The sequence below is a fragment of the Podarcis erhardii genome, assembly GCF_964252035.2.
Source record: "Podarcis erhardii genome assembly, chromosome: 5".
Lineage (NCBI taxonomy): Eukaryota > Metazoa > Chordata > Lepidosauria > Squamata > Lacertidae > Podarcis > Podarcis erhardii.
This window is the reverse complement of record NC_138509.1, coordinates 55,068,682-55,093,936: the sequence shown is the minus strand read 5'-3', so window position 1 is coordinate 55,093,936 and position 25,255 is coordinate 55,068,682. Positions and strand designations below refer to the sequence as shown.

Here is a 25,255-nt window from a genome sequence, read left to right as displayed (position 1 = left end):
ATACCACTCTACCAGCACCGATAAACAGAATTCTTTGGCATTCTCACAGTGTAGTTTTGAATGCAGTCACAATTACTAAGTTATTGGGCAAGCCAGCTGAGAATTTAGATTACAAAGTCCCTTTCATCAACTCATGGAAGAGGCTCTACACAAAAGCTTGGTATTATTTATAATTATCAGACATAAGTCAGGGTGAGATAATCTTTCAGGAGATGCAGGGAATATTACTCAGTCTTCTTAAAGCTCACAGCAAAACACAGGGGAAATCTGGGTAAAATCCCAAGGTATTATGAACAAACACGGCAAGGAGGAAAACAGCTTGCAAGTATCCCAAAGCCTAGAATTTAGAATCTGAAAAAGACCTGCTACGTTATCTAATCATTTCCTCTGCTAGGCTCCAATTGTTCCCCATAGTATCTTTGCTAGGACTGCTAGATGGCCCTGCTTCAGGTAAACAGGCATTCCCACTAGAGAAGACATCTTGCTTGCTTAAAATAACAGAAGCCTGAGCTTTATCTCTATATAAGTCGGTTTAGAATAAATACGATCTCCAGTAGCTGGCGGTGATATGATTTAAGAGTCCTCTATCATGCATTATAGGACGCTGCAGCAAAAAAAGCCACCATCATTTATTTTTATTGATTCAGCAACCCACAGTGGATCATATCTTCCAGTCTTTCCTTTTGCTAAGATACCACCCTCAAAGCCTTGGGAAAATTTATCTCTCTCTCTTTTAAGGTTGTGGTTTCATTTTTCTTAAAGCTACAATGTGCATCATAGGTCCAAAGACAGGGCAGAAAACATAGCAGGGAGAAAGAGGAGGGGGAAGAGGAGGAAACCCTCTGCCATTTCTAGCTCGTAATTCCCCTTGGAATCGATCACAGATGAGTATGGGTAAAGTTTGGGTCTGGATTACCTCAGAGATACCACAGATCAGTGTGATATACAACTTAGGTAAAGGTAAAGGTACCCCTGCCCGTACGGGCCAGTCGTGACCGACTCTGGGGTTGCATGCTCATCTTGCTTAAGAGGCCGGGAGCCAGCACTGTCCGAAGACACTTCCGGGTCATGTGGCCAGCGTGACAAAGCTGCTCTGGCGAGCCAGCACCAGCGCAGCGCACGGAAACGCCGTTTACCTTCCCGCTATAAAGCAGTACCTATTTATCTACTTGCACTTAGGGGTGCTTTCGAACTGCTAGGTGGGCAGGAGCTGGGACCAAAGGACGGGAGCTCACCCCGCCGCGGGGATTCAAACTGCCAACCATACGATCGGCAAGTCCTAGGCACTGAGGTTTTACCCACAGCGCCAACTTAAAGAGCCCCAAATTGCCAGGTCTTTAAATGTGAGGGGAAAAGAGAGAGCCGATCTTTACATTGCAGAGACACTGACTTCAGAGTACAGATAATAGCTAATACATTAAAACCTTTTAATGGAAAGCAAGGCGTTGGAGGCCTTGTGGTGACAGTTGAATGTGATAAACTGCCAGGATAGATTGAAGACATTTGCATAGTCTTAGGAAGCAACTGGATTTCATAGAGTGAACGCCTTCATTTTGTAACTGGTAGCCTGATTTGCTGCTTACAAGTGGAAGGCCATGAACGTTTTACAGCTAGATCTATTTCAACATTGAAGAGAATGTAGTGGGGTATCTGGTTCTGCTAGGGCAAATACTTTTAGGTGCACTATGGAACTCCTCTGCCCTCTCCTCTCCCTGTGTGTCCCCTATGGTTTACTAAGACTACGTCAACTTGTGCACTCCCAGAGAGCTTCTCCTTAATCCTTTTTACTCTTATGTCATGCTTAGCGTGTTGTCTGAGCTTGGGCTTATGGTTAAGGTCTCTCCTTGTAAACTACAAACGAGGTTTGTTCTTGGCTACAGCTAGTGGTGAGCAAGGAGAGACTTTAACCATGAGCTTGGGTGCTGATGACACAAATCGTGGCTTAGCTTGTCATGTCAACCAGACCCATATCCCTCTGTATTCAACTTGTTACACAAAGAGGTGTGCCATATGTGAGGGAGGGAGGGAAGAAAGGAAGGAAGAGTTTGCAGTATAATTCACAACTTGAGCACCATGAATGGCAAGTAGCCATGGGTTGCACAATGGGGCACTATCAAGCAACTGAGTGAGTTGACTTTTTTTAAAAAATAGAGGAGGTGAGAATTCATAGATGCAATGGAGATATTTTTGATTGCCTATTCTTTTTCTTTTTCTTTATGAGTGCCACTAGTGCTTTGGCTTATTCAACTGAAGGCCAATTTAAAGAGAGTGAACACAGGGCTGATCCATCCATGAGGCAGACTGAGGCAGCTGCCTTGGCAGTATCCAAGGGATGGTGCCTTGGATGGGGAATTTATCAGGTGGGAAGTACCATTTGAACAGGAAATGAATGTGAGGCAGCTTTTGATGGTGCCTTGGCTGTTCCTGGAAGGCAACTTAGTGTCCCGCTCATGGAAATTTATAGATTGCTGAGTTAGCTAGACATATTACAAAAAGCCACCCCACCAATTACAAAACAGCACAGAGCACATGGGGTGAGAAGAAAGGTTAACCCTGGCAGACAGTTCAGAAAGGTGGCCAGCATTAGCTCATTAGCAGTGCTGAACTTTGAGATGGAGAAGATGTATTGCTGTATATACAGGCCATATCCATACCATACATTTAAACTACTTTAAACAGTCACAGCTTCCCCCAAAGGATACTGGGAGCTGTAGTTTGTTGAGGTTGCTAAAGTTCGTAGAGTGGTTTGACAATGAATTCCTCTTCACAGGGAACTTTGGTGTGAGGAGAATAGGGGCCTCCAAGCACCTCTCAACACCCTCAAGAAACTACAGTACCATAATTCTTTGGGGAAAACCATGACTGTTTAAAGTAATATAATGCTTTAACTGTATGGTGCTGTGTTACCCTACTTGCTTGGGACACATCTCTACAGATACCATCAATCTACTTTTTGTACAGGGTGATGTGGGTGGCTCTGTGGTCTAAACCACAGAGCCTTGGGCTTGCCGATCAGAAGGTCAGCGGTTCGAATCCCCACGACGGGGTGAGCTCCTGTTGCTCGGTCCCAGCTCCTGCCAACCTAGCAGTTCAAAAGCACCTCCAAGTGCAAGTAGATAAATAGGTACTGCTCTGGTGGGAAGATAAATGGCATTTCCGTGCGCTGCTCTGGTTTCGCCAGAAGTGGCTTAGTCATGCTGGCCACATGACCTGGAAAAACTGACTGTGGACAAACGTCGGCTCCCTCAGCCTGTAAAGCTAGATGAGTGCCGCAACCCCAAGTCGTTCGTGACTGGACTTAACTGTCAGAAGTCCTTTACTTTTTCTACATTCAAAGAATAAACCTTTCTGGAACATATGATTAAATTTGGGGAATTTAGCTCAACTGCACCAAGGGAAAACATTTCCCACTGTAACTCTGTCTTTCTATAGTATTGTGTGGGATGCATGTACAAATAGATTATTTCTTCCTTTGAGAATGCTTTTTCCATAAATGGTGCTGTATCCAAGCTATCAAGAGAAATTCAGAGTGACAGAAACTAACTGTACTGTAATTCATCATCATTCACTAGGAAATGAAATTCGTCTTAATTACCTTCAAAAATAGCAAGAGCTTTCGTTTAACAACAAGGGTAGGTAGGAGATACCATTATCAGAGGGAAAAGCATTTCTCACAGGCCAGTCAGGTCATGCTTCACTGGAGGCTGCTAGGCTTGGGCTAATTCAGACATAGCTATGATCCTTTGCACATACAGCGGGGAAAGTGAAAGACAAAGGCTCTCTACATGGAACCAATGCAGTGTTTTGGCAAAAACATTGGAGGGCACATCTATTAGCCATGAAGAGATCTTTGTCTAGTCAGTATCTCTCAGACTATCTACCTCACAAGGCTTATTAGGCAGAAAAAATGTGCAGTGAGAGAACCATGTATGCCACCATGTGCAAAAGGTAAGATCAAGATGACAGGAAATAAATAATATCCTTTAACTTATTGGGAACAATCCAGAGAAAGAGAGATGTGCCCAAGACTGAATTACCATGGACAGGGGCAGACTTTTGAATTTTTGCACCCTGTGCAAGGCCAATATTTGATGCCCCCACAGGTCTCAGGGACGTTCAGAGGATAAAATCACAATATAAAAACACAAAATACATAATCAAAATAAAAACAAGAACAACCCAATAACACCCCCCCCCGCAAATAGAATTTAAAACACACATACACAATATTTGTAGTAAAACATAAAAATAAGCACCCATCAGGATCTTCAATGAGTAAATTAAAAGATAAATTTAACTATCAAAACATTTTGGCCATTGGTCCCACCCCCCCCACAATTGCAACCATTCATAGAAGCTATTTAATAGAATCATAGAATTGTAGAGTTGGAAGGGACCCTGAGGGTCATCTAGTCCAACCCCTTGCAATGCAGGAATCTTTGGCCCAATGTGAGGCTTGAACCCACGGCCCTGAGATTAAGAATTTCATGCTCTACCAGCTGAGCTATGAAAGGCAATTCATATTGCAATTGATTAATTTTGAGTCCATCTTCACATTCATCTCTCATACATGGATCTTCTCATCTTAGTGCCCTGTGTAGGAGGACTGCCTGCACCACCCTAAATCTGGTGCTGTCTTGGAGTAACTAGACATGGGGAGGACTGTGTTTAAGCCTTATTTAAATTAGTGGTGCTTTAGGACTCAGCTGTATGCACTCTGATTTAGACTTGTAAACAGCCACCTCTCTGGAATTCCTTTGAGGTGTCTAGGATAATGGTTTTTTTCTTTCTTTTATGCCACAAATAACTAACTTTGGTATGTTTATGGGAAGGTGGGGGGGGGGATTGAAACTAGTTGTGTTTCTGAACTTATTTGAAAGGCTGTATTGATCTCAGTGATTTCAATTATATTAAAACCATAGCTGTCAACTTTTCCCTTTTCTTGAGAGGAATCCTATTCGGAATAAGGGAATTTCCCTTAAAAAAAAAGGGAAACGTTGATAGCTATGATTAAACATGTATAAATTTCTTTGGATTTCATCTCTCCAGCCCGGCCCCAAAAGTGAGATTGGAGCAAAGAGGCAGCTTCTGTTGCTTATAGTTCCTTGCTGGGTAACATCCCAAAATAGGGTCAAGGAGAGAGAAACTTTCTCCCCTTTGTTCAAAAACCTCTCTTTAATTCTATACCTCTGAGGTTTTCAAATGCACCACTCTCCAAATTTCCCCCACCGTTGAATAGGAAGTGGCTTGTTATGTGAGAACGTCCTCTGTTCAAGGCTGCAGTTTGGGCTTGTCTGCTCGGCTTGTGTGTGTGTGTAATTTATATGGGTGACGCGTTATACATTTTGTCTGCATTGTATGTATATATCACAAATGCCTCAGGCAGATCTTGCTGCTTGCCAGAACCCTACACAAGGTTGAGGTCCAAAGGGATGGTTTATCATCTCTCTCTCTTTCATCACGGTTTTCTATCACTCAGAGGTGGGAGGGCAGAATTATTATTTGATAACTACGGAGTACCTAAAAATCTACACTACTTCTGCTACAGGCAGGGTCATTACTCTAGGTTTGCTATACAGCAGTATAAATTGAACCTGAACACATAACAAGCTAAGTCGCGTGAGGCCTGACACTTGTAAGCTTTTGGATGATGGAAGATGTAACAGCAAAGGCCATTCCAGAATATATTTTTTAGATGTCCCAAGTTGTGTGGGAAATGGAGTTCAGATCTAATAACTCACATTGAGTGCCAAGATGGAAAAATCTTGGATGTAGGTTGTTATGCTGATGTGTCTACTGCAGTGCTAGGGAACTTGTGGCCCTTCAGGGGTGGTTGGACTTCAACTCCCATCAACCGCAGTCAGCATAGCCAGTGGCCAGGTGTCATAGTCCAACAACATCAGGACAGCCAGAGAAAGAAAGAGATGGGGGCAGGGAGAGATAATAAGCTGCCTCCACCCCTAGGCTAGAGTGCTGAGTTAGGTATGTGATGGTTAGGCTCATCCTTGCAGCTTAAGAATCCAAACTATGCCAGAGGAAGGAAATATGCTAACAACTAGTGTTTGCAAAACTGAGTGTACCAACTACAGTGGTACCTCGGGTTAAGAACTTAATTCATTCTGGAGGTCTCTTCTTAACCTGAAACTGTTCTTAACCTGAGGTACCACTTTAGCTAATGGGGCCTCCCACTGCTGCTGCACTGCTGCCACACAATTTCTGTTCTCATCCTGAAGCATAGTTCTTAACCCAAGGTACTATTTCTGGGTTAGCGGAGTCTGTAACCTGAAGCGTCTGTAACCTGAAGCATCTATATCCCGAGGTACCACTGTAATTGGACAATTTCTCAGATTTTGATTGTTAATTTATTTAAAAGCTTTTCTGATGTACTTAATATTTTAAAAAATATCTAAGCAATATACAAAAATACAGCACAAAGGCAATAAAAGGGTATAATAATAACAACAGATCTGACATAAAAGCCAGTTAAACAGTATTATAAAAACCCAGTAAAACTAGATGTCAAAAAGATATCGTAGTTTCGGGTGGGGGGTTCTGGATACAACTACTACTACTACTAATAATAATATTTATACCCCACCTATCTGGCTGGGTTTTCCCAGCCACACTGGCTGGCTCACAGCATATATCAGAACATACTAAAACATCAAACATTAAAAACTTCCTGATATAGGGCTGGAAATCTTATTTATTCCCCCAAGTAATTTGGATATATTTGAGTCATACGAGGACATGAATGGGTTATGGGTCTGCAGTTTAGGCTGTCATCCAATGCACATTTTCATGGGAATAAGTCCAACAGAACTCAGCAGGACTTACTTCTGAGTAAACAGACAGAAGCTTGCACTGTACTGTAAGTCAAATAAGCCCAGAGGAAAATGTAGGGAAGAGAAAAGCTAACAAGGCTAACTTTGGTGTTTTATTTTATATCTCAAGATGTTTTGAAATTGAAACAAAATGTTTCTAGCTATGAGGATGCATTAAGCTAACAATTTCTCCTCATTGGCCTTCTCCCCGCTCCTTACTTGATCCTATAATACCCCAACTTTACTGGATAGAAGCTAAGCTCTCCTTTTGGGTGGTTTCAGATGTGTTTTGTATCTATAAATATATTCAGAAGAGTAAAAGTAGGTTCTCTCTCTCCCCCCTCTTCTTCTCCTCTCAGGTGATTCTCATTCTTACAAAGCTGTATGACTTCAACTTGGGAAGTGTTACTGAAAGCTCGCTCTGGAGGTAAGCAGATTATATATCACATAGTATCTCCTGGGCAGATGTTTGCTGCATGAAATGTGAATATTTGGGATGACAGAAGGAGAAAGAAAAGCTTTTCCCTTCCCCAAAGAAATGTGAGGAAGCCTGTGTTTGCATTTGTGTATGAACACTATGGGCAGGGGACTTTACATTGCAGAGAAGCTGCCTTGGGATCTAGGGGTTCTCCTTATGATAGAGCTTCCTTTAATTTACCTCTTTCGATCAGTCGTGTGGTGAGACAGAGCTGTAGAACTGCCTTCCCAAACTGACATTGCTGCAGATTATCTGGGTGGGACAGAGGAGGGTGGTGCTGAGGTTGTGCGTACACTCGATTAAAGCCAATTTGGTGCTTCCACTGGTCTGCCCACACAGCCTGGACCTCACCACGAATGTGTTCTTCTCCAGTCCCCTCCAGGTAAGGTGCCAAGACTTTGATGTTGGGAGGGCATCTCCACCGTTCTGCAATACCAAACCAGCCACTGCTGCTTTCAATCAAAGAGTTTCACAAGCACACATGCAAACTATGGTATGCCATTTTAAGATAGGAGTCGGTAAATTTTACAGCCTGAGGACCACACAGCTCCAAGGATGAATTGGGTAGCACAAGTGATGAGAGTGAAGGTTGGATGAAATGATTCTATGGTCCATGTGCAGCCCACAGATGGTAGTTTGTCTATGTCTGTTCTAAGAAGTACTGTAGTGGCTGCTGCTGTTGCTGTAGCTACTTCTACTATGTATGTTCAGGTTTCTTTTCTAAGGCTATGAAAGATGAAATAAGGCCAGATTTAAAATGTCAGTCAGCTGGCAAAGGAATGTGTTCTCCTGTTAAGGCTTGCCTGGGTGTCCGAGAAAAGATGAATGGAGAATAAATGGGTGACTCTTGAGATTGAACAATAGATCTGTATCCCATCTCCTACAACATTTCTTCACATCCTTCTCTTACCTAGTTAAGGGAAAGTCACTTTCAGGAACTGTTTCTGGAACATAACCAGAGAGAAAACGGCTTCTCTGATGGAATGTGTTAATGCATTAGGGGTTAATTGTTCCTAAGAGCTCTTGAAACTTTTCAATTTGCATGGTACCTCTAAAGCCTAATTGCACTGTACTGTGCTAATCCACAGAGGTATAAATAACCCTGAGACTAATAGGAGGGAGCGCAGTCATTTCCACTTACTGCGTACTTTTCAGGGTATTTAAGCCTTGAAAAAAACTTTTTTCCTTGTACCTAACAAGTGCAAATGACACAGTGATTATAGTATAGGCATAATTGCTGCACAATCTGGCTCTGCATAAATAATGTAATGAGCCAACAGAAATCCTCTACTAATGCTGAGAAGTGGCTGCAGTGTTTGAGCAGCGTAAAGGGGGAAAAAATGACAGCAGTGCTGAACTTGGGGCCTTTTGGACAGAGAAAGGAGGGACAGAAAACATTGGATTCAAAATGCGATTCTCCCTTTTCTGTGTGTGTAGGTCTTAAAAGCTGTGCAAAAATATTTGCTGAAATTAAAGATCAGAACTTTGTGTTTCTGAAATTACCCAGGAATATTCTGCATAGTGAAAGTTGCTCAAATACTGGAAATATTCGGATAGTGATGCTTGGAAACCTACGACAACAGTCATTTTGTCATGGTCAAGGCTTGGCTAGATAGCTCAGTCTTAACCTCAAGGTTGTGGCTTCGAGTCCCATGTTGGATAGAAAGAGTCCTGTATTGCAGGGGGTTGGACTAGATGGCCCTAATGGTCCCTTTACACCCCACAAGTCTATGATTCTTCTGTTTGCAGAAGCAGCCCTTAGTAAGTTTTGAAGATCAGAGTGGTTTTGATTAGAGTAACTGGAATGCAGGCAAGAGAACGTCTCAACTTTGAAATTGAGCAGAGGTTGAAAAGAGTAGGATAATTTTCAGTAACAGGAGGTGAAAGGAGGTCAGCTAGCAGATCTAGCCAGTCTGGATGATACATTCATGGCAAATCATTCATACAGAGAATACTGTGTATAGCCTGGGCAGCCATGTCTTATTTCATGGTTACAGATGTCACTGTGTAGCTACTGCAGACCCAGGAGCTGTTAGTGAGAATCAGCAGCTATGCATGTGGAGAGCACAGTTCCTAGGAACCATCTCCCCTGCAAATACATCCCTTGGGACATTTGGGAAGCATTGTGCAGAGACAAAATCAGCTGTTCCAATTTGCCTGAATGACTTGCAGGATGCAGGACACACAGACTGTCCAGTTGTGTAAGAATTCTTAACAAAACACTTATGGCTTCCAAGTTGATTGACCGGGCAAAGCGGGAGTGTTCACTAGTCTGAAACTGCAATCGTTGGGTAACCACAGTAATGAAATGCATGCACTGGAGAGATGTGATAATTGATGTGAGGCCAGTGACGCCTGATGTAGTGACTGCAGGGGCAGAGCATGGAGGGCTTCAGGGGAGGCTGCTAGCTGTACAGTTCTAACATCACAAACTTTCTTGGTTGGATGCTTGAGGAATTCTATTTCTGTGAAATCTGTTGTGAACTGGCTGCTAATGTGTGGATTTGAAAGTAATTGTGCTTAAAATAGGATGGAAGGGACTCATGAATGAAAACATGTGGAATTGACACAGATCAGAAAAAGCATGAGCCATCCACCTATAGCTACTTGTGATAGACAATTCAGTGCATTACTTGTGACAAACTGCTGGTAGCAATTGGCAATACCATATTTAATAGGGATTCTATTAAAAAAAAAGGATGTTCTTAATACTGTAACTTTGAATAAATCTAGTTTGTAAAATTTTATAACCAACTCTCTGGAGCACAGACCTTTTGTTGTTGTTACACTCCCATTACCTTATTTTTGCATTTTCGCTGCTGAATTTTTCTCCGTCTTCAGCCATTCACACGTGATTGCATGAATAAAGTACTGTGGAAACAAGCAGTCTGCAAATAACACTTCTGCAGTGATTGCTGCAATTGTAGGAACAATATACTTTCTGCTGCACTCACAGAAATTAGGGCAAATTCTGTACTTTCTTTGCTCGCATGACACTTTCTCCATATGATCACATATACAGAGATGTGGAGCGATGATGGCTAAGATAACCAGCACCCTCTTCCATGTATCATTTTGCGATCAGAATTCTGCTTTCCCAAAGCCCTGTGTTGGACAGCGTAATCTTCTGGTTTGGCTCTCCCTGCTGTGTGTGTGCCAGCAGCTAAAGTAGCATCGAAGGATGCAACAAGAAAGTCTAGATTAACAAATTATGATACATCCATGCCAATAAAGGGGGAAATCTCCCTTTCTGAATATTTGCCAAAACATAATTAAAAAACAACAAGTGGTATTAGGCCATCCTTTTTCTTTACTATGTAGAATATGTTGCAAATGCAGAGAATATGGTTTATTGAGCATGAAAAGCTATACTTTGCCTTTCTATTAAAAAAATGCGGCTAAGGACATCAAAATCCACAATAAAAAACTAATCCACATAAGAAATAAGCCATAACACAATAAAAATAGCTACAAATAAGATAAAAGCATATAAAAATGTCATCCAATTAAAAACATCATTAAATTAAAAACAAAGATTAAAACATAGAGAAGAAACGTATCATTTCAGTAGGCAAGGCAGCTGTTTAAATGAAAAGAATTTTGCTTGCTGGTGGAAAGCCATCTAGAAGGGACTAAAAAGCCTTTCTTAGAAGGGAGTTCCAAAGCCTGGAGGCAGCCGCTGAGAAGGTCATTTTTCGGCTTTCCATCAAGACAAGACAGGTGTTGGCAGAAAAGGGAGAACGACCTGTCAACACCTGGGCAGGCTTGCATGGAAGGAAGTGGTTCTTTAGGTAACCTGGTCCCAAGCTATTAACTCTTGCAAAATGCTGCATCAAGGTTCTATTCTGACATTATTGCCATTGGTTCTTACTGCTGGAAAACAAGAGTTGTGTTGTTATTACTGCCACAGGGTGGATGAATTGCTCAGTCCTCCTCCTTTTCTTTTCCAGTGATTTAGTGAGGGGCTGATCAGAGTCCAGTCACTGCAGTCTCAACAACTGACACTGCCCCAGTACTGGGCTTGGGTCCTGTCACTCTCCTGAGAGGGAGAGCTTTTGTCAAACACCAGCCTTGGAGCCACAATGTACTTTCACAGGAATGGAATTGCTGACAGGACTGGGCCCAGGGTGTGTGTTAGGGTCGCCATTTGTACCAGAAAATTCTGGTAATGTCTGGGAGGTAGGGGCAAAATTGGCGCCTGGGGGGATTTTTAATTAAATAGTAAATGTCTGGGATTTCATCTGCTGCCCGTCGGAAGCTGAAGCACTGTGCATTAGTGTTGTTGCCTCCTAGACAGCGATTTCGGAAGCCTGCTTACTTCTTGAAATATAGCAACCCTAGTGTGTGTGTGTGTGTGTGTGTGTGTGAGAGAGAGAGAGAGAGAGAGAGAGAGAGAGAGAGAGAGAGAGAGAGTCAGTCAGTCAGACAGACAGACAGACAGACAGAGAGTAGTCACTGGCACTGAGTACCAGCATCTCTGTTTTTGCTGCCCATTGCAGCCATTTGTGCTGGCACCCACAACACTTTTTTCTCTTTTATTAATATATGACTACATGCACCTTATATTTTGTAAAAATAAAAAGCATTGCCTGGGCCATGACATATTCTGCCAGAAGGAGGTAGCCAACATGGTGCCATCCAGATGTGAATTTTAGCCCCCATCATTCCCAGTCAACATGGCTGATGATCATGGAAGATGGGGTAGGAATTGTGGTCCACAGCACCTGGAGGCGCCATGTTGGCTTCTTTGTCTTAGACCAACAGTGTTTAGAAGATTTTCTCCAATCCTCTTAGAGGCTAGAACAGGACTGGAAATGTCCCAAAGTATTCTCCAATCTTTCCTGACTTTACAGTAGTTTCTGTATCCAAAGTTCAGACAGAGGTATCCGATGGACCTCTGGGTACAATAGAGAAACTTTAAAAAAATTGGAAGCTGTGCAGAAGTATAAAAGAGAAGTATAAAAGAGAACCTAATTCCAGCACCAGACTACACAGGCAGATACATTAATAAAGATCAGGCGACCAGTTAAATAAAAAACAATTAAAAATTGCATTTGAACTATTTTGCTAACAACTTATTATATTGTTATATTGTTATATGGGGGGCAGGGCGGAATAGGCAACATGCCTGTGTAAATGCTCTGGGTCATGATCAGGACAGAGTAGGATAAACAGGTGTTTATTTTGTTATTAACATTTTATTGTTTTTTTAAAATGCAAACATTCAATTCAATGAGGGAGAGATGAAACCCCTCCTCTCGAACCACAGTGCCAATTGAAGTTGAGAGAGAGCATGAGAACTTCCTTTCTGGCCCTGTCAACCAGTGACCCAAGTAGCTCAGTTGAGGCTCCAACACAATGCGGGTTCAGAAGCTCACGAATTCACTTTTACTCCTGTGAAGGAGGGCCCAGGAACTTGTGCTGCTTATCCACTGCCCCTCCCACCCCGGAGAGACCCGAGGCCCGAGCGCTTCCCGCCTCACAGCCTGAGGTCATACTTCTGGACTCTGACTTGGATGAGCCCATAGACTTGCGGTGCGTCAAGGTGCGGGGGGACAGTGAGCCCGGCCACAATTGGGGTATTCTGAATTACAATCCAGCTGCTTTCCATTTTAATTGGCTCCCTCCATTTTTTATATATTTAGGGATGAGTTAGTTGGCCTTATTCTTGTCTTGATGCCAATATACTTGTGTTCCCTCTTGCTCGTACTTTCTAAATTCAATACCACTTTCTGCCAAGGTGCTTAAAATTGTAGGGATTTTGCCTCACTGTGCTGGCAAACCTTATAAAACACTAAATCCCAGACATATATTTTCCTCTAAGGTAGAGATTCTAACGCTTATTCGTGTTTCTAAATGCAATTATGAAGTTTTGTCTAATCCTTTTTGTATGGAAACGAAACTGGCAGATGGCAGTCATGACAAGATTACATCCCTGAGCAATGCTAGTGCTCTCTTCTTTATTATTAAGCTAACAATGGATATTATGCTGCCATTTCCATGCTCACACAATATAAATTTTCCTCCAGCAAATCTCAGACGTACCTAAAATAGGTAGATTGCTTTCAACCTAGAAGGTGCCTTGACATGAGTTTTGACTGATTTCCATTTTTGGTGTAAGGATTTTGAAGAACTCAAAGTTTCTCCATGGAATTAAAATAGTGTGGCAGTCTGATCTTGTGCAGAAAAGTTTCTGCTACCCTGCACTTACATTCATGTCAGCCGGTTGGTATCCTGTGGGGAAGGGGAAGGTGGAGGAAGTGAGAAGATGTGGAAAACTACAAAGGTGTAGGATTAATATTTAATAGTGTCTAGTTCAAGTTTGTTCAAGTATTTGAACAAAGATGGAAGGAACTGTAATAGACCTGCTGGGTTTAACTATCACTCTTCTTCAGGGGATCAATTCAATACCCAATAAAAATACTAGTTTAAAAAAAAAGAAAAAGAAATGAGTTATAGGAGAATAGCCCTTGATAAATCTCTGAGAAGACCAGTGTGCTGGTCTAGATGGGACAGTGGCCTGATCCAACAGGGTCTTCTTAAGTGAAATATTTTCTCCTCATTTCCTTTGGACTTTAAGAGAAGAACTGGTGTAATTCTTCCCCTGAATGCCTGAAACGCATTGGGATTGTCATGTTTTATACCTTATTATATGCCTCACATTGTTAAAATGTTAACGCTCCACCTGTGTGGTTTTTCTCTCTCTCTCTTTCTCTTTCTTTCTCATGATTGGGTGTGGCAATGGGTTTTGACCTTGAAATATCAAATGTGTTAACCCTTTTAAAATTTCATGTTGGAATGGATCCTGGAGAGAGAAATCCAGTACCCCATCAATAATTTGCCACCCACAGGACATTTTCCAATTGCTTCATGCTCTAATGCTTCATGCTGGATTATGTTGATTTATTTTGTGTGTATGCTTTATTTTACATTTTAAAAAAAACAACCAATGGCAAAGTTGCAAACATTTACTGCGATTTGGAGAATGATTTCTCACATCAAATCACATTCTCTGAAGAAGATCATTGTGGGATTGAAATGCATTAGGACAAATGATTTTCCAAGTAGTATTATGTCTTTTTACACCGCTGGAGTGGGGTGCGTAGGGTTGTTAGCCCAGTGGCTGGTTGTTTCTGTCTCTAGGGAGGACAGAGTAGGAACAGTCACAGGAAATGAGAACTATAGTCATGGTTGCAACCAGTACAAATAATGCATATTTTCTTAGTGTCCAAATTAGGAAAAGAATTTAAGATGCTGCAGAAGATGGTAAACTAGATTTCTCTGTTATCCACCAGGTATTAGAACAGGCTTCCTCAACCTCGGCCCTCCAGATGTTTTTGGCCTACAACTCTCATGAACCCTAGTTAGCAGGACCAGTGGTCAGAGATGATGGGAATTGTAGTCTCAAAACATCTGGAGGGCCAAGATTGAGGAAGCCTGTATTAGAAGGATCTGATCAGTATTTGATGCTGGGTTGTTGTTGTTTTTTGTCAGTCTTCAATGATGCATAATTGGTTACCCCCCCCTCAATTTGCATTGTGTTTCCTTTGCATTGAAATGAGTGGTGTAGATTGTAGAACATAACAATAATGTAACTAATTACATAAAATTCTGCCACAGCAGCCAAACTGCAGCAGAATGGAAGCAATTCTACATGTGATGAACATGGGTTGGAACGTAAATGGGTCCCTTCTCACATCCTTAGATAGAAGCTGTGAATTTGTTGTGGAACCTGAACACCCCCAAGAACACTTCTGTAAAGAAGATCAATGTTCTTTTTTTAAAAAAAAACCCACATTGGAGTAAAAAAAAAGTTGACGTCATATATATACTGTTAAGATGCCACCTCTTCTAGCAAACCATAATGGCAATATAGCATCAGGCAGAGTAATGCAGGCAAGGCACAGAAGTCTGTTGGTCGCACCCACAAAGGTAGAAATATAGCAATTAAAAAAAATCTATCTGCATTTTATAAAGGGTTATAGATTTGAACTTCACCATTGGTCTCTGCCCTTTATTAAAATACCTTCACTGTCAAGTCACATGAAAGTCTTTCAGAGTTTCACAGGTCAAACTCCCAGATGGTCCATTTGTTTTGTCATCTAATTGCTCTATTGATGACCTTTCTGCGGGTCGGCAACTTTATACGATGCAGATCCCTTTTTTTTATTAATTCTTTTTTGTTTTGCCAAGAAAGCTCTGAGACTAATTGCCGAGACTTCCCAGAAGATATTAGTTTACAAATTTTAATGACACTCATGATTTATTAATGCACTTCCCTTGCATCTGCTCATCTCTATTCTTGGTGGAATTCCTGCTGAATCCAAGTGAATTAATAAAAACAAAACTGCAGATTGTAATGGTGTTTTAGCTTGTCTGTTAATTAAAAGCTTTCTGCCCCTATTCACTCTTTATTTCCTTTTTTCTCCTCCCCTCCCCGCCTTCAAACACACTAGTCTCTAAAGACCAGGCAAGCATGAACTGGCAAAGCAGGTTCTATGTCAGGATCACAATCAATATTATTGTGTTTTCTGAGCTTTCCCCACCCATACCTAAAACACAATGTTGAAGACGTTGCTTTGTACATGATTAATTTGAATGGGTTGTCACTGTCATTGGAAGTGTAATGTAGCATGGAATTACCCAGTTGTACATGTGCAATTCATAGCTGCAGGCATGATGTTATGTTTTGAGATACTTGGAAAAGATGTCATGTGTAATCCCTTTTCCAAAATAAATAAAAGAATAAGGAATATTCTTAATCTAAATGAAATTGATGGCCTAACCTACCCAATAGTATAGACTTTGAGCCTACGAATCCTTTGAGCCCAAGTGTGGGTGTCCAATTCCATGGCAGCTTAATGTTTGTGGGTGAAGCCACCCAACGCCCACCAATCTGAAACAGAACCTTGGTCTACATTCAGAGGGCCATTTGGTAAACTCAGAAGAAATGAGACTTGTGGTGAGAACTATGAAATCAACAGGTCACCTTGTGTAGTGCCAGATTTACGTATAAGCTAAACATGCTATAGCTGAGGGCACCACTCTCTTGGGGCCCCAAAAAAATTTAAAGGGAAAAAACCCACTGGGTGTACATCTACAAAATATAAGATAAAAAACAAATAAAATAAAACCTACAGCAAACAGTGTTTGTGTTGTGTAGGCTCCTATGATGTAAGTACTGTAATAGGCCCCGCCTGCTAGCCTGCTCCATAAAATATCACTGGTTTGCTAATTTCTATATATAGGGTGCAAATGGCTTTAGATACCTGTTAGGTCCATAAATTACCATATAGCATATATTCAACACAAAAGCAGCAACAATTTGTTGTTGACATAGGACAGCTGGACATATAAAGGGCCCCATTACCTTCAGTAGCTTAGGGCCTCATCAAACTTAAACCCGGCCCTGACCTTGCGCTCAGAGATATCTCTCTCCCAACACCCTGTTTTCCTAATACAGTCGCAGAACATTTGCATAAATAATTGTGCAACTGTTTGTTTCGCTTTTGAAAGTTGATAACTGTGAGTGGAAGAGTGTTGGGGATGTGTTTAAATGTGTAAGTGCAGTGGTTGGTGGATATGGGTGGATATGGGGAAGGTGAGGAATAAATCAAGAAGTGTTGTGTTTTCTCTTGAGTCTTAACTACTGACTTCAGGCTCCAACAGGTGGGGTAAACTATTTATTCATAAGGTTTTGTACAGTTCTTTGGCAGAGCTCTTAACACAGACATATATGGTAATCTAGGGGATGTAAAGAAGGGAGGGTCTGGAGAGATCTGTTTTACAAACGTAACAGTGAACAGTTTACCATGCCTGAATACATGAATGGGAAGTGTGTGTACATGTAAGAGGATATGGGAGGTGTGCAGGGAGATGTAGCCAAAGAAGTAGGGTAGAATACTTCTAGAAAACTGCCTCCTTGGCTTATGAAAAGTAGCAAGATTGAATTCACGAGTTGCTTTGCAGCCAAGAACATGATGCTGTAGTGTAGTAGACCCTCTGAGTATTGCTACAGTTGCTATCTCAGCAAAGGTGCATCTGTTAGTAGGACCCCTCCATTCCATCTGCTTGCTGTCATTTGCAGCAGTAATTCTATTGCTTTCATTAATGCACATTTAATATGTCTTGGGCTGTCTCATAAGACTTTTTAAATTTTGCCTACATTGAAAATCAGAAAACCTTGTTCAAAACAGTGAGGTTTGATGAATTGGTTTTGGCTCTGCCTTTGGCCCTCTGATTTGTTATGATTGCTTTCCCTGCATGGCTGTGTTTTACTCAGTTGTTCCTCATACACATATGTAATATGTATATCTTTTTAGCAGTATCGGCTATGACAGTTCCAAACCTTCTTTGGTACTTTGTAAAATTGTCCAATTTGGCTTGGGCCAATTCAGAGGCAGCTGAATTTGGAGGTCAGAGTCTGCTTTGTTCCTCCTACCCCATTCACTATAGGGAATTAAAAAAAAACATATTTAACCTTCTTCTGTTTGACAGAAGTGGATGAAATTTGCAAGTTTAGTGGTCAGCAACCTTTTCCAGCCGTGGGCTGGTCCACCATCCCTCAGACCATGTGGTGGGCTGGACTATACTTGGGGGGGGGGGGGAATGAACGAATTCCTATGCCGCACAAATAACCCAGAGATGCATTTTAAATAAAAGCACACATTCTACTCATGTAAAAACATGCTGATTCCTGGACTGTCTGTGGGCCGGATTGAGAAGGTGATTGGGCCGCATCCAGCCCCCGGGCCTTAGTTTGCCTACCCCTGATTTAGACTGAATAAAGCTTGTCAAATTACAGGTAAATTGGTCAAAAGACTTTTGTTCTAGACATATTTTTGTAATCATATAAATATACTCTATATTTAAATTGAAGTCATGGTATCCTCTTTTGAGTATTGGTCTTGCAAATTTCAGAAGGAAAGATGAAGTGGTCTTCCTTCAATGGCAGCCATTAGAGTTTTAGAATGGGAGCCACTTAATCTTCAATACTATTTTGTGGGCAATTGACCTGAAAAATTGCAGGCATTAGGTAGATGACCCTGACTAAGAAACCTGTCAAGTTGCAGACAAATAGATCCAAGGGGTTTTGTGGTAGGCACCTTTAAAATTGGCAGGATTGGTGAGCAATGTGAGCAAGGGCACAGCCCCTAGTATATTAATGAGACTCCCTATATATCACATGCTATCCTGGCTCTTATCCTTTTATTGTTAGAAACTACTACTACTAATGTAGCTATTTAGATCAATAGTTTAGTTGCTTGTTTTTCAGCCAAGATGGCATCTGTTACATGCAAGTGTTTTCAGACAATGAGTGCTGGCAGTCTGATCTTCCCAGCCCAATGAACAATGATCCCATTTATCATATGCACAAGACCAATTAACTAACACTGCTTTCAGTACCTGGCTAAGTTTTCTGAAAACAGTTGAGAAATTACCTTTTTATTGGATCATCACTTTTGAACTGTTATATACAACAACGTTTCTGTGAAACATGCACTCTGCAAGGAAAAATAATTATCGCTCTGAAAAGCCATTCTAAAAGAACAATGGGGGTTCAATGTGCATAAGCCTAGGGTTCAAACTGCAGCACAGACTAGACTAAAATTGCACTGGGTTCCAATTTTCTTAAGTCTAATCAACGACAGTTGATGTAACAATTAATGCAGTGTTTCCCAACCTTTTTTGGGCAAAGGCACACTTGTTTCATGAAAAAAATCTCGAGGCACACCACCATTAGAAAATGTTTAAAAAATTAACTCTGTGCCTATATTGACTATATATAAAGTAACTCTCTTTAATAGGAATCAAATAAACACAAATAAAGTATTTTATAATTACTTTATTATGAAATAGTAAGTAAACAGAAATATGAAAAATTATAAAATACTTTATTCAGTGAACCTGTGAGGGCCCGCCCTTTGCGGCAGCCGATTGGCTGTGGGCAGTGAATATTAATGATGTATCATTTTTGTGCTTCATGCTGTGGCCACAGACATGTGATCTGATGGTGAATTTGGGGTGACCCAATGCAAAAATCCTGAGAATCCCTGTGGATCCATGTTTTGTAACCACGTTTTTGCACCATTGCAGCCCCAGGCAACAGTGGGTGTGTGATTTTGGGGGGGCAGGCTGTAGCCATGGACATGCTATGTGATCTGATGGTGAATTTGGGGTGACCCAATGCAAAGATCCTGAGGATCCATGTGGATCCATGTTTTGTAACCACATTTTTGCACCACTGCAGCCCCAGGCAACAGTGGGTGCGTGATTTTTGGAGGGCAGGCTGTAGCCATGGACATGCTATGTGATCTGTTGGTGAATTTGGGGTGACCCAATGCAAAGATCCTGAGGATCCATGTGGATCCATGCTTTTAAACCACATTTTAAGTGGGGAGGGAAGGAAAAACACAGAACGGACAAGGAGCACGAGAGGGGTGTGCAGAGAAGCAGCTGGCTAAGAATGCAGGAGAGGGGTATAACGGGGAGGGAGGAAAGGAAGGCAAAAGTTTTCCCTCACCTACTCACCCAAGCCAGCCAGCTCGCACGCGCTCTCTCTCTCTCTCTCTCCCTCCTGCCTGCTTGCCTGGAGGGGAGGGGCTTTCCCTGCTCTTTGTTCCGTTTGAGCAAGCACAGCAAGGAAACAGAGGCGGGTGGGCAGTAAGACCCTGAGGCAAGTGCGGCTTGTGCTTGCTCAGCAGCTTCTTCACGGTGCTCCACGGAACGGTGTTCTTCATCCCGGCGGCGGCGGCTCCCTCTCTTTCCTCTCAAGCAGAGCGGCCTTCCTGCTCCAGCCGCGCCTGCGCCTGAGGAGTTTCGAATCTGCCGCCGCGCGCAGGGTGACGTCACGGCCGCCGCCGGGCCAACCCGCCTGCTCGGCCCCGCCTCCCTTCTTCTCGCCTCCCTCACGAGAGGAAGCGCCTCCCTCGCGCACGGCGGATGCAGCCTGAGCAGAGTCCCCTCTCGCTTAGAGCAGTGTTTCCCAAGCGGCACACGAGGCAACGTGTCGCGGCACACTAGTGTGCCGCGGAACACCGGTTGGGAAACACTGAATTAATGAGACAGGAAGTATTAAATACTTTGCCTATGCAAAGTCCTATGCAGTGTCCAAGCCACTGCAGATTAGCAGGTGCAAGCTCTATAAAGCATTTAATCAGCAATGTAATAACAGAATAGTAGCCTTACACAATTGCTGGCACCTAACCACCAGTCAGGTTACCAGTCAGGCCCAGTGTCATCTGGAAGTATCTTCAGATAGTTGGCAAAGGCCATTACAATGGATGCTGGCAGAAGCTAATAGGCAGAGAAGCTGATTACCGGCATGTGAGGGAGATCCAGGTCCCCTCAAACTTGAAACCAGTCTTTCCAGCAGCACACGTTTTTTACTTCAGCATACCTAGAATAGGACTGTACACAACCATACCGCTTTTCTTCTCTAGACCTTTTGTATTCCAGTAAAGGTGCAGGGAGAAATACTATGACCTTGGTGAGGTTCCCATGAAGATGGCAGCACTTTCAGTTGGGTGGGTTTCCACTTGGGTAGGAAATGTTGAAACTAACCAGCAGCTTTCCTTTGTTTAATGTTATAAAAAGGCGAAGGATGGAAAGATTACCCAACCACTGCACCGAGTTATAAGAACCCCCATCCCAATCTTTTTCCTGCATCCCCAAATGTCTGTCTGGCTCCCTCTCCTGATCTTTGGGATTGGGTTGGGTGGTCACACCCACCCACCCTGTGAGTCCATCAAACATCTAGAAATGTGGCTGGATCTGACCACCTGATCATCCTTAGTTGACTGTTCCAGGGAAGCTGAGGGTTCTTATCGGACATGGATGAGCAGGACATGGAATGAGGCATAAAAGGTAAAGGTAAAGGTACCCCTGCCCATACGGGCCAGTCGTGTCCGACTCTAGGGTTCTGCGCCCATCTCACTTAAGAGGCCGGGGGCCAGCGCTGTCTGGAGACACTTCCGGGTCACGTGGCCAGCGTGACGAAGCTGCTCTGGCGAGCCAGCACCAGCGCAGCACACGGAAATGCTGTTTACCTTCCCGCTATAAAGCGGTACCTATTTATCTACTTGCACTTAGGGGTGCTTTCGAACTGCTAGGTGGGTAGGAGCTGGGACTGAAAGACGGGAGCTCACCCCGTCGTGGGGATTTGAACCGCCGACCATACGATTGGCAAGTGCTAGGCACTGAGGTTTTACCCACAGCGCCACCCGCGTCCCGGAATGAGGCATACTAGTTGCTAATTAAGTAGAATAATTAAAGCAAAAGTGCACCTTTTTATTTTTCAGGATCAGGAGGGTAAATGAGAAGATGGGGAAGAACAACTCTGCTGCATTCTGCTTGCCTAACTCAAAAGGCAGTGCAATATTTTTGTATTATGGCAGCAAAAGTAAGGTTGTAGACTAAAGTATTGGTTCTAGTAATTGGGCAGCATCATGAAATACAACGTTTTTCAACTGTTTCTTTTATCCGAAGTACAAAGTCAACCCTGACTTAGAGGGAAAGGATTGTTTGGTCCACATTTTTAAGCAGTATGACCCAATTCACACCTCAGAATGTAGATAAAAATGTCATTTTCCTTCAGATTTTTGTACAAACCTGCATTAAAAGGGGTGTATTTGGAATAAAATAATTTAGAAATTCACATATGTTAATATTTAATTACATAGTTAAAGATGATTTTGTGTGTGGATTTAAAATCCGTAGGTGAATGTGAAATGGAATAAAAAAAACTTATGAATGGACACAGATTGAAAATAGACTGATTCATCCACCCCTATCCCTGACTCATTTCAAAATTAGATGTTCCACATATAAATATGGCTGGGTTGATATCTGGATTGTGTTAGGAACCAAAAGGACTAAAAGTAGGCAAACGTTCTCTTGAAGTCCTGAATAAAATGATCTGACACATAAGATTATGTTTCATGCAATGAAACTGTAAAAATCAGACCTGCCATTTTCCGCTAGGGTTTTTGTTCTGGCTGTTTGATGCAGAGTTTCTTTGTATAACAGCAGCTGTAAATGTTAAATAGGTAATCCTGCGTAAGTGTCCCCTGATGATTCAAGGAAAGTTACATGAAAAATTAGAGTTGCCGGCTCTTGGCACATCACAGGAGTGGGTCATGAACAATTAGTTTATAGCTTGGCAAAAAACATTCCCTTTCAATAAGTGAAATAAGCCCCGCCTGTCTAGTGTTCTCTAGCAGGGATGTATTCCTGATGACTTCCCTCTCCCACATTTAATAGAAAGTTGGAAGGGACCCCTGGGGTCATCTAGTTCAACCCCCTGCAATGCAGGCGTCTCAGCTAAAGGATTCCAGACAGATGGCCATCCAACATCTGCTTAAAACTTCCAGGGAAGGAGACTCCACACCTTCTACTGCCAAACAGCTCTTATAGTCAAAAGGTTCTTCTGATATTTCATTAGAATCTCCTTTCTTGTAACTTGAAGCCATTGGTTTGGGTCCTACCCTCCTGTGCAGAAGAAAATATGCTTGCTCGATCTTCTATATGACAGCCCTTCAGATATCTGAGGATGGTTATCATATCTCCTCTCAGTCTCCTCTTTTCCAAGCTAAGCATACCCAATCCCCTCAACTGCTCCTCATAAGTCTTGGTTTCCAGATGCTTGATCATCTTGGTTACCCTCCTCTGCACACGTTCCAGCTTGTCAATATTCTTCGTATATTGTGGTGCCCAGAACTAGACACGGTATTGCAGGTGGGGGCTGACCAAGGCAGAATAGAGTGGTGCTATTACTTCCCTTGGACACTATATTTCTGCTGATGCAGCCTAGAATAGAATTAGCTTTCTTTGCTGCTGTATCACACTGTTGACTCATATTAGTACTAAACCTTGTTGATTTACTGATTGAGCTGCTTTAAAATGTAGTTTTTACGTATTGTGGTTAAAGGAGATGAAAAGAGACTTTTAAATGCCATTAGGATGGGGAAAGCCTTGAATGTGATTAAATTCAAAAGGGGTAGCAGTCTGCATGTAATAATATGTATCTTTCAATTTACCATGAACTTTTGCTCTCTGTATCCTTCTGTTGGAAAAATGTGCTTACGATTTCACAAACATGGGAGTTCGAGGCAGAACTAGATAGTGATTCTGCACGGCAATTGTCTTGCATTATGAAAACTAATTTTGGTGCATAGTTCTCTTACTTGCTGTGGCTTCTAGATGATCAGGTTCAGACAAGCAGCCGTTACAAATTCAGAAAATATGTTAAAGCCCTTCAGGGATGCTTGGGTTAACTGTTCCTGCTGTTGCATCTGATAATCCCTGTCTGCAATTAACACATTTGGTGCATGTGATTAAAGGCTCTACATTCCCAGGGCCGTTTTTTTAACTGGAGGTGCAAGGGGTGCATGGCAGCCAGGTGCTGAATTCTAGGGGGCGCCTGGTGTCCGCTGCTGAGGCCACCTAAGCTCTTAACTATCTATCTGTTACAAAATAATAAATAATTTTGATCAAGCTAGAAAAACAATATATATATATATACCTAGGTATTACTGAAATGTATACCTACTGTTTCACTAAAGGACTTTTGACTTTGTGCGCTCATTTACCAAAGACGCGCCACTCCAGCAGCGGCACTTGTCATTCACAATGGCAGCGCTTGCCAGGACGTAAACAAGGGATAAGGCGTAAGTGTGGTGCCTGACATAAGCATAATAAAAGTTAATTTGGGGGCTAAACTAAATTTGGGGGTCCTGGGCAGATCTTTGCACCCCGGCAGCGCGTATGCTAAAGACAGCACTGTACATCCCACTCACTTCTTAAAGGCCACAGATAGCTGAAGACCAAAGGCCTGGTTAGAGAGGAAAGGTTTTTCCTGGAACCTACAGATATATAATGATGGTGCCAGGTGAGCCTCCCTGGGGGAGAGCATTCCACAAACATTCCATTGCAGAAAAGGCCTGTTCTCGTCTTGCCACCCTCCAGACCTCTCATGGAGGAGGCATATTAGGGATTCCTAGTAAAGGGTCTGTAACCGTTTAGTTAATTTAAGGATGCTTAGCAGAGCGTTTATCTGACAATGAATTTGGTTGCACTTCTGAAGGAAAAGTTGCATATCAATAAGATTCAGAAACATTTAATATCTAAATAGCTATTTAGGCACACTGGGAATTTTTCTTTTTCTTTAAAGGCATTCTTAAATCTCTCCCGAAAGAGATACAAAGTAGCAACAGTGCTGTAAAATAGCTCCAAAAAAGAAACTGGTACAGGTTAGAGGAGGTATTAGGAACATGTTATGAGGAGTGGGGGGGGGAGTGTGAACAGTGAAGAAATAGGCTAGGAATGTCTATGCTTTCAGGTGCTCTCTCCTTCCCAAGCTCATCACCTCTTCATGACATTTTACAAAGGAAAGGACAATGATTGCAAACTGGGACAGGTTGATGGGCCATATATTGTTCCACAAACTATTACAGGTGAATTTGTGGCCTTGGAACAAATCGCACATCCACCCTGACTTGAAACAATGTGCCTTTCTTTTGAAGCATCATTTTGGAACAATGAATGTCTATTTCAACATGCCAGAAAATGGTTTCAATTGGCATCTGAAAATAAAGGTTTATTTTGGCAGTTTTGAAATGTTGCTGATAGCAATTTCCCCCTCTCTACATTGAAAAATGGCATTCTTGCTGGAGCATCTGGTATTATTGAAACTGCATCCAATTGGCTTTGATCTCAGTTGATAGATCCCAGATTCCACCTTCGAACAGAGAGAGATGTATAGTACTCCGTTCCTGCCTTGTGTCCATGACTCTGGTGTACTAATCATTACATTGCTGGGCAGCTAGCTCTCAGGTTGCTGCCCAGAAGACAGCGCCACCTCCTGAACTATTGAACAAGTTGCCATTGGGTGTTAAAATAAGGGGAGTGGTGACAGTTACTCAATTTAGAGTTTAGTGTAAAATCTGTTTGGCAC

General features: G+C 42.3%; 1 protein-coding gene across 1 annotated transcript in view; it reads left to right on the top strand.

Annotated features, from left to right (window-relative positions):
• SORCS3 (sortilin related VPS10 domain containing receptor 3) overlaps nt 1-25,255 on the top strand; it is a 419,522-nt gene that overhangs the window by 137,062 nt on the left and 257,205 nt on the right. The window contains exon 2 of the mRNA XM_081863378.1: nt 7,184-7,251. Within this exon, the coding sequence (XP_081719504.1) occupies nt 7,184-7,251 (68 nt within the window). The remainder of the gene's footprint in view (nt 1-7,183; nt 7,252-25,255) is intronic.